At 37.5% G+C, this 10,879-nt stretch overlaps 1 protein-coding gene across 2 annotated transcripts in view; it reads right to left on the bottom strand.

Moving 5' to 3' along the window:
- Positions 1-10,206, bottom strand: part of meis1b (Meis homeobox 1 b) — a 63,323-nt gene extending 53,117 nt beyond the window's left edge. For both annotated transcript variants that reach the window (XM_073834258.1, XM_073834259.1), the window contains exons 1-6: positions 9,578-10,206; positions 7,975-8,195; positions 6,668-6,809; positions 6,437-6,487; positions 5,963-6,013; positions 4,887-5,033 (exon numbers count right to left, since the gene is read on the bottom strand). In XM_073834258.1, coding sequence (XP_073690359.1) covers positions 4,887-5,033; positions 5,963-6,013; positions 6,437-6,487; positions 6,668-6,809; positions 7,975-8,195; positions 9,578-9,589 — 624 coding nt within the window. In that variant the 5' untranslated portion in view covers positions 9,590-10,206. The remainder of the gene's footprint in view (positions 1-4,886; positions 5,034-5,962; positions 6,014-6,436; positions 6,488-6,667; positions 6,810-7,974; positions 8,196-9,577) is intronic.
- Between the last annotated feature and the right edge of the window lie 673 nt (positions 10,207-10,879).

Here is a 10,879-nt window from a genome sequence, read left to right as displayed (position 1 = left end):
AAAATGACGTCATTTCCAATTCAGTGCAAATACAGTAGCCTAAGTGTTGCTTCACAGTGAAGATTTATTTGAACAGTTAACACAATATAATGTTTAACAGTATCAGTATCTATTTTCTGTTAGAATTAGTGCTCATAAATATCCAAACCTTCAAATGAAAAAATATCAAATAAATACAAATGTATATTAAGCTATATGTATAAAATAAAGATTAAAATAAAATGTATTAAACTTTCTAATGACACTATCATGTCTTTTTCAAGTAAACAGCTGCTTTATAAGTTCAAATATTTTTCATAAATGAGAACATTAAAGGGTAAATGTCTAACACTATTCTTTTAAACATCACAATGTCCTTTTCTGCAATATCTGAATATATATTCTGTGCAAAATTGTTCAGTCCTTAAACACAAATAAAGAATAGAACAAGTATTGCACTGTCCTACCTGCCCATTCTAGTGTGTTGGGCTCATGACTGGTGCTTGGTAATGTTACGGGGCCTGGCTTTTCACTCTTAGCAGCAAACTGGACTAGAGGCTGCTGCTGCTGAAGAGCAACAGTACAAGAAAAGGTTTGATACATAAACATGAACGGTGATTTGCAGACATCGTTGTTTTGCACTGCTCCTAACTAGCTTGACGTTAACCAGGGGCGGACTGAGACAAAATTTCAGGCCGGGAAATCTCACACTTATCCAGGCCATCCCACACCAAAATTTGAAACCCTGGACAACAATATTTTTCATCATCACATAAAGAAAAGTTTAAATCAACTGGGTAAAATAATTAAATGCTATCTCTTGAACTTCCAATTTGCCTTTTAATCTCTTTTAATCTCTCTGTCTCTCATGTGTTTACTTTTTAAACAAATTTTCTTGTATCTGTCACTTTTTTCATAAACACATCTCGACCTTTACAACCACCTATACAGTACAGATCTAAGGTTGGTCTTTTTTAAAGAAGACAATCAGCAGATTATTGCAGAAATACTGAGACCTTTTTAAAGACATGTTTTTGTCAAGATTGTAAAAAGTTGTGATTTTGTAAAATGACACTTGACATTGCTGCTAAGGGGGAGGAGACAGCCACCACACAGCAAAAAGGCCAGAGTTAAATTAACTCTCCAGGGAGTTTATATGAGTCCACTCTCAAAAGTGTTAAGTGTTAAAATCAGAGAGTTAAATTAACTCTGAAGCAGAGTTAAAGTCAATGAGATAATTAGTGATTAATTAAGTGATGATTGATCATTATTGAAGACACCTGATGTTAACAAGCACAATCACCAAAGGAGAAAATCACATTTTTTAAGAAACCATTACAGTGGTCAGTGTTTGCATTAGTTGGGCTCTTGAACTTAACGTTTGTAAAATCTCATCTTGTTTGGCTGCTGTAGCAGTGTTATAACAGCCAGACAAAAGGCAATCAGGTTTTCAATAATTCTTTGTGAAATATTAGACTATGGTTTTTATCACTGGTTACATAGACTCTATGAATGAGAACCACATCTTTAATCAGACAGATATGTAAAAAAAAAAAAGTATTTTGATCAAAGTCTATACAAAAAAAAAATAAACTTGTTAAGACACAGACATGAAGAATCAGTGTGAGAACCACAACAACGGTGACCATCAAAAATAGTATTGTAGCCAATCAGGACTCATTCATGACTCCCATCATGCATTGCGGCATGGATAAATTATGAGAGTTCAGAGTTGATCTGTTTATCTGAACACGTCGTTTGTCACCGTTCCTGAGATTCATACGCTGGTTCTTGATGTCTGTGTGTGTCTAAACAACCCTGTTTTGACTTATGAGAAATACTTCCAGAATATATTTTAAAGAAAGATGGAGAGATTTGTTTGTTGTGGACTCATGAGACTAAATATATACAACAGTTAATACACTGAACTCTTTTAAAAGCTTATCTTCGAGTTACAGATCCTTTAATGGAAAATAACTCAGAGACTTGATTCTAAATTGAGTTCAATGATTACATTAAAACATAACCATCACCCCCTGATGACTTGTGGTCTTGGCTTGCCTGGTTGTTTTCCCTCAAATAAAGCAGCCCAGCAAGATCTAATGTTAATGATATTAGGGTCAAGAGCCCAACTAATGCAAACACTGACCACTACAATGGTTGCTTAAAAAATGTGGTTTTCTCCTTTGGCGATTCTGCTTGTTAACATCAGGTGTCTCCAATAATGATCAATCATCACTTCGTTAATCACTAATTATCTCATTAACTTTAACTCTGCTTCAGTGTTAATTTAACTCTCTGATTTTAACACTTGACACTTTTGAGAGTGGAATCATATAAACTCCCTGGAGAGTTAATTTAACTCTGGCCTTTTTGCTGTGCAGGATGGTTCTTGAGCTTCTAAGCTTTCAAAATTATATATAATTTATGATTAGTACTAAAACATTTGATAGAAAAAAGGGCAACAGAAAAAAGAGGGCCACTACATTAGGACCATGTGTTATTGTCGTAATGTTAAAATTAAAACAACAAAAATTAGCTACATCTTGAATATATCTTTATTAAAAAATCTTAAAACTAAACATGTTTTGCATTATCATGGGTCATGTTTGGCCCTAAGGAAAATTAACCATGATATTATTGAGCCTATGGTAAACATAGTAACCATGTTTTTTTGGGGTTTTTTTTAGGATTGATTCCCATTAGTATAATCATAATTTTATACCATGGTGAAAGTATAGTGTAGCAAAACCATTGTATATTGTATAATTATTGTATAGCTATAGTAAACATGTTTTGTAAAACCACAGTTAATTTTTATAAGGGTTGCTCCCTAAACCTGTTTTAAAACGATATTTTTTATAGATTAACATTTGTTAGCAGTTCAATACTTAAGTAAACAAAGACAAAACTACAATAGTCTGTTTACAGATGTAACAGACCTGCGCTTTAGGTCCTAAACAGGACAGATTTGTCTCTCTGCTCCACCTGGGCACTTCTACTTCAGTCTCGCGTCGTTTTGGCGGACGGCGGACGCGCGGATGCGCGGAGCGCGCGCGAGACGAAACGCGTGCCAGTCAAGACTAACCGATTTATGATTTATTAGAGTTTTATTATTGAATGGCTAATTCTGAAATAACCACTTTAGTACATTAGGCCGGCAACAAAAACAACAACAACAATATTAAATAATAATAATAAAAATTGGAGGGTAGCGGGCCAAAAATTCTCCCGATGGACAGTCCGCCCCTGGCGACTGCTGTGAGTGCAGGCAGCTAGGGACACCGGCCCTCGCGGCCAAAAAAACGGACCGGCCCACCGGGAATTCTCCCGGTCCTCCCGATTAGCCAATCCGGGCCTGCTTAAACTTATTTTTAATTATACAATTATTTAAGTTTTATTAGTAGCTCGTCTAATTTTAAATGAGTACCATCCTAACAGTGGTACAATGTGGTATGTACAATTCATAATAAAACAAAAACAGAGTCTATCTCGCATTAGCAAACTTCTGAAAAGTTGGTCAGCTTACATCAGGGAATCAGACTTTCGTGAAGATGTAAATACTCACTAACCCCTAATATTTAGCTGTTACTTTATAAAGGAAAAAAAAATAGGACATGTCTTCATCTTAAAGTCAATTAAAGATATGAATTCGTGGCCTCCAGCAAAGCATAAATTGCTCTTATCAAGTTATATACCTGCATACCCAGGGGTCTTCATATAAGCCTAATTTATTTTAATCGCTTAAATTCATCTCTGCTCAAGAATTCATCTGTTCAAAAATGTTGACACGTGCCCTCCGATAGAGTTTTGTTAAGAGAGTTATATAAACACAATTGACATTATGCCATTTAATGCTTCCTTTGAATTAGATGCATTATCTGTACAGATCTGCTCATTAACATAATCATTAATACAGCCGAGATAGAAAAGACTAAAGCAGCCAAAGGTCGTTTTATTAGAGTCCCTGTTTGGTAATGAATGGGATAGAGTTTTCTCTCCCTCATATAAAAGCTGGTGGCCGACGCATTCATTGGAAAGCTACAACTGGTCAATGCTTTATTCGATCACTCAGCCATATGGAAGATGACAGATTTAAATTATTTAGCCTAATCGCTTCGTTACTTTTTATGCTGGTGAATCAACTAATCCCCTTAATATGACCACTTAATTTATTTTAAACAATTGTCTCTCCCAAATCTTATAGAGTTAATTTAAAATATATATATCAATATTCCCAGATAAAAGCAATGGACGCGTAAAAGTTGAACTGAAAGTACGTTAGAGTTGAAGAAACGTCAAAGAATCCACAAGTACAAGCTGCCGCATAGTTAAAAAGCCACAAAGGAACAAAATTCCACACATTTTCCTATAAACACAGAATAGTGTATGGCACAGTACTACTCAAACACGAACGCGCGCCGCTTATGCTATTCAAAAGGCTGAGAGTAGAACGCTGCGCATAAGCACTGCGCGCACTCGTCTGAGGAAAAACACTGACAAGGCAACTAATGAAGCGTGAACAACAGCAGAAAACCAAAGCACCAAATCTCTAAATGTCTACTATAGATATGTCTCCATTTGGTTCGTGATAGTAATAGATACCACAGATAGCCTAACCATTTGGTTTGATTAAAAAAAGGCAGGCGAGAGAAAAGAAGAGGGAAAGGACTAAATTAAAATCGACAAGAAACAGGTCAAGTTTATGGCAATGCTTTCACGAGCTAATCTCCTCGGGTCAGTTCCGGGATCAAACCGTAATGAAGCAATAATGGGCCACATTATTCCAAATTTTTCAATCCGATGGAATTTAAAAGCCTTAATCGTATGCAAATAACGGCGAGGCAGAGAAAGTGACCCAAAAGACGAGCTGAATGGCCAGAAAAGAAATGGACTCCTCCACGTACCTGATCAAGGGGCCCCGATGATCTTGTAATTTCTTCACTGTCTGATTTTGATCCTCCTTCTCTGTCGTCTATAACCAAGTCGATGGGCATCTTTCCCTTCAAACAGCTGATGTACCGATGACAGAAATTGTCACAGAGTTCATGTACCTATAGATACAAGGGAAGCAAGGAGGGGGGGAAATCACAAAGGGTCATCACAGCGAGTTGACAAGTGCATCCAGAACTCCTATTGACATGGAAAACCTCTCCCAATGGCCTTCTCTGATAGCTATCAGACGCATCCAGAATGTGAAATAACTTTACTCCCTCTCAAAATAGAGATATCGCCGAAAATTGACACTGACAAGACGACTCACGGGCTACACCGTATTCAACACCCGTGTTAAATTCATCTGCTCCCGGGGTTGTGGCCATTAGAGAGATGACCTGCTTGACTGACATTTAAGGTAAACTGTTTAATTTCGTCTAGTTATTTCATTACCACCTCTTTACAAGGGAATAATATGGTGGATGACATTCAGTGGCGAGGGGAGAATTCTTCATTTATGGCTGAATGCTCAAAACTATCGCTTGGCCGCGTTATCTCAACACACACAACCCTAGAGGCTCATGCAAATATCTGGAGATTTGGAGCCGGTGGTTATTATGTGTATTCAATACTGTAAAACTATATGGTTTGGCGATAAATCACTTGATAGGCCCACTCTCGACGTGAAAACAGGTGTTGATAAAATTCCTCCGATGTGTATTGCTGATAACAGATAAGAGCGCAAAACATGCCATCAGCGTGGTCGACTGAATTCCGGAATAACGACGGTCAGTTTTATAAAATCAAAGAACATAAAGCGCTTACAACTACGCTAGGATGACACAGCATACAGAGAAACATTGAAATTACTGCTATGAAATATCTGTGGCCGTGGTAGCAGGTTGCATTGTAATTAAACTCGGAGGAGAAATAGGCAGCATGATTGATTTTGACACTAATTACAACAGACCAGGAAAAATAAATTTATGCAGATGAGGCCCATAGGTTTGAAGAGAGGACCGGCCAGTTTGGGGTAAACTTTGATTACCTTTTCGAGCTCCAAAAGATGAAACCGTAAAACTTGAATGGCTTGTATCATCTGGGGAAAATTAACAATGAAGAAAAAAGTTCACTTTAAACGTGACGAAATAAACAGGCCCAGGACAGTTACAAACAAATTAAGCGATTTATGGCATTTTGGATCATTTCTGACTTGAGATCGCTTTCCAGACAATGCACTGCAATTAAGTCAAATTATACTTAATTTATGAATAAATGATCACTTCAATTCATGTTTTAATGAGAGGGACGTGTGTCCTCCGTCAACATAAAGCGTTAAACTAAAACATTATTTGCATTAAAAAATTTTAACTCTTACCAAAAAAAAAAAAAAAAAGTTATCCATAACGATTAGCAATGCCATTAAGAAATTAAACAATTCTCTATAAAGCACACTTTCCAAAAGTTATAAATTAAAACACTTCGAGGCAAATACAAAACCATAATAATAATTTGCACTCACCAAATTATCCAGCTCGGGATTTGATGAAAATAGCGGCTTTTCTGCTCGAATCTGAGACGATATGCATGCAAATAATTTAAAATTGTGAGAAAAAAAAATATTTCTGTAAAAAATAATTAAACACATTTAAAAGCATCCATTAGTTACAAAGTTACAAAGAGTACACCAACGCAGCAACTACATAATTAAATATGCAAAAACTTTTTTCTGCTCCATAAAACAGTTTCTGACCTGTTTTGCAAACACTGCTATATCCTCATTGAAAGACTCTGATGAACACACATCGCCCCCAGCCACACCGGGCTCTCGAGGTGTGCAAGTGGCTAATTCACATTTCTCAAAAATCAGTGCTAGAAGTGGGAACAGAGGGTGCCTGGAATAAAAAAACACAAGAGGTCAGTGCGGGGAAAGCTCTGGATTAGCACATGACATTTTATAAGAGTTTACAACTCCTTCTCAGTGTGTAAGCGGTCTCTACTAAAAGCATTAGAACAATCTAATTTGCGTTTGAAAATTTTAGATTTAATTGACTAATTTTAATTGGTCACCGAACAAAAGTACGTGCGTATCACTGCGCCACAATAATATAGATATAAAGTGTTTAAACGTAAGTTCGTGTCAATTATTTTGTTGTGACTTGCATTATAACGAGCTTGTTAGTTGTGTATAATACTGTGTCAAATCACATGCAACTTGGATTCCAGAACGTATTATTAACGACAACAGTCAATATAAACAGTAGGCTACGAGGTCACAGCATCTAAGAAATGCTCACGTTGAGTCTAGGCCAAGCATGCAATTTAACCATGGATCAAATAGTGGGCCTATAGCTTGTGTAAATGTTTAGAGACGTATCTAATTTATAATGAATGAGAGTAAGTTCTATAGCTTGTTTTAAACGGCAACAACGTTTATATACAGCGCTGTGATGAGAACTCTTGGGCTCCGGCAGCTTTTGTATGCTAGGCGCATTTGGAGTAACTCCGCACATCCAGATATGTTTGCACATTTTATGACCAGAACAGATAATCTATGTGGAAAATAGCCATTGTGATTTTGTGAGAGTGTTCACTGTCATTTTCACGGGAACCACTTTGCGCAGCCGTCCAAAATTATATTTTATCCATTAAACTAATAACAAGGCCTGAAGTTTAAACAATTAAAAAAGTTATAGTTTAAACATAACATACACATCGATGTTTATGCGCAATGCTGTTTTTTTTTTTTTTTAATTCTGCATTTATCAACTTTAATTTTTAAGTTTAAAACTAAATATTAGTCAGAATTTTAAAACAAACTAAATTTTAGAAAACACTATCTGTCACAAAAAGAAAGGCAAAACGAACAGTCGGACTTGTCTTTTAAAATGGTGAACTAATATAAAAGTGAGAGGGGAAAACTTTTAGAATAAAAAGAACTTTTAAAAAGATTAAACATTCATGGCGCCTCAAGTTGTTTTACAGAAACTATTACGGGTCAAATAATGTGCTATTGGCAAAGTTCATCATAAAATATATGTCTTGGCTATCTACACGTACCCGTAAATGGCGTCTTTATCTCTTTTTAGAGCGTCATTGACGGATGAGCCCATGCTGGGCGGCATGGCGTTGGTGTGGGCTGTGTGCGGGTACTGGTGGGAGTGGAGCTGGGGCCCGTGATTCAGGTGAACAGCCTGCATGGATCTGGCGGCGTGCGGGTCCCCGTACATCGTGCTCGGGATTCCTACTCCGTCCATCCCATAGTGGGGTATATCTTCGTACTGCACAAACACGAAGGGCAACATTCCCATGTTGTCACTTTTACCTCTTAAACAAAATATACATAGAAAAAACTACACTAAAAGAAAATATAAATGGAAGCTACATTGGATGTTCTCGGACAAAAAAGTACAGCTGTTGCAAAATGAAAACACTTTGTTCTAAGTAAATAAATATGGCAAGTGTACATGCAGACTATCTCGTGCTTCTAACACTAAATGCAAAAAATGTCATTTGTTGCAAAACTCTCATGTGCTTTTTAAAAAACAGACTGAAACAGACAGACTTATAATACAGCGTCGGACACATCAACATGGAGTACTGGGCTATAGCTTTATTGAGATCAACAAAAAAATATCACACGACTGTGCAGTGTTTTGCTGTGCCACTTTTTATGTGAGTTTTTATTTTTACAAGTGCAACTGAAGTAATAGGTAATGTCATTTGCATGTAATAACTGTGTAATACATAGGTTATTATAACTAAATGTATTATAGTTCAAATATTAACATACGTAGCACTTTTAGGATTAGCCTAATTGAACACAAATTTACATTGTAGAATCGTGGCTAAGAGTTCAACAGAATATTTAATTAGCATAGTTAAAATAATCTATAAGTGACATTGATAATTTCTCTTAATTATTATAAGTTTCGTGATATTGTAGGGAAAGTGTGATAATGATGAGAACATAACACATTTGATTTTTAAATCTACAGAGGTGTAAGCAAGACAACAGGGTGCTGTTGTACTTCCACTATCAAAAGCAAAAGCTCGGAGGGTTGCGATGAAATCTACTTTGTGATTGTTTACATTTGATTACAAATGTAAAGAAAAAGTAGCCAACCCGTAAATGTCAACTTTACAAGTTCAAGCGCACAAGTATGTTTGATTGTAATGCTGTTTGATAAAAATACTATTTTATATAGAATATATAAATAATACAGCTCAGCTGAATTTGTTGAACGCCCTATTACTATTCCTGCACAACGTATTATCATAACATGTATTGTAATAACTTTTAGTTATGAGAGTTGAACAATTCCAATAGTTTTAAAGTTTTTAATAATTTTTCCTCATTAGGGAATTAAAGAAACTTAAACAAGTGCAGTGCGCATAGTAAAAGTATGGTTTAAAAAACTATGAACTGCTCCCTGTCAAGCGTAATTAGAGAGTGTTGTTTTTAAAAAATGTTTCAGTGTCTCAAAACTCTCTACAAAGACACATGCATGAATGTGAGCGATGTAAAGTTGAATGTAGCAACAAAACTGGCAGGCAAAAGAAGAGAAAGTTTGACTGCGAGACTGACTGTCATCGGCCACGTTTCAGTATTTCCAACTGCATTCAACAATACGGAGTCGAAGAAACTTTTCGGGATACGTACCCTCTGCGCCATCGCCCTCCACACTCCCTCGGCTTCCTTTAATCAAAAATATATCCCCTATGAGGCCAGGGTGAATAGGAAATAAGCACGCAAATTCCAAACGTGGGATATGTTTTCCCAAAAAAATCCAACTGCCTCTTTCAAGCTAGCGATGAAGCCAGTCCTTCACCACAAGTTCAGCCAGGCGCGTTCAGCGAATAGGTCCCCTTCGCTTTCTTTCCCGTGGACAGCGACAAGGATCGAGCGAAATCTTCTTTTCCAAAGCAGTATGAAAATAGCCCCTCAAACAAAACTAGCGCATCTCATGGCTTTTTGCCACTCCGGCTGTCAATCAATCAAACGCGAGCTTGTCAAAGTGCTGAATGAATGATGATCCTCTGCGCGCTTCCACTGGTTAGCACCCCTAACGAGAATACTACTCAAATGCACAAAAATGAAGCTCTCTCTCGTTTCTTTGATCACTCTCGGCTCCTGAGTTGATTTTTTATGCAATAGCTTCTAAATGAGATCAAGAGGAGGTGGGCTGATAATTCTGGCTTAGTTTTTCTTAAAGGAGCCACGATCGATGCTGCGAGCTGCCTTTCCCCGTTTGTGTACAATGAGTGTGTGTTGAACGCGGCTCTGCAGCTGAATCTGGACCAGACTGCTGAAACCCGGAAGTAGTGGTGGCCATAACAGGTCGCGTCTTGCACAATGCGATGGGCCACATCAAGTTCCAACCAAAGCAGGGGGGTGAGATGTGTGGGACGCAAAAAAGCGCAGACCACTACGACCACGATTTTCAACATGAACCGAGCTCTAACACAGAGACCGCGCTGTGCTTTTGGTTGTTTCCTGCGCCGCGTGCCAAGACACGCGATATATAAAGTCACGTAAGTGTTTATGTAAAAACAATGCTTTAAATATAACTACAAACAGAGCGCTGGCTCTTTCACATCAGGTCACTTTCAACACACTGTTTATTATCACTTCTGATCAGAGTTTCCAAATGCAAGCGTGATGTTTACAACAGTCGAGAAACTTGGAAACCCTGATCAGCGTGCGTAATGAAGTTTTCCCGCACGTCGCGTATTACGCGGAAGCTTATAGAAAAGCACTGCACTAATAATGCGAAATATTGTTTTTACCACATGCCTGTGCACTTTACATTTCACACAAACATCATTATTCAGAAACAGCATATGCTGCGCTTCGGCAGTGCTGCGTGCGCTCTTAGCCAAAACACCCCCGCCATTTGTGAATGGGCTCATCCACTTACTGTAGGATCTTAGGAGTTTGGTGCAGTGTCCAATGAAAGCCTGC

Source organism: Garra rufa, chromosome 2 (assembly GCF_049309525.1).
Source record: "Garra rufa chromosome 2, GarRuf1.0, whole genome shotgun sequence".
Lineage (NCBI taxonomy): Eukaryota > Metazoa > Chordata > Actinopteri > Cypriniformes > Cyprinidae > Garra > Garra rufa.
The sequence above is the reverse complement of the archived record's forward strand: the minus strand, read 5'-3'. Positions and strand labels throughout refer to the sequence as shown.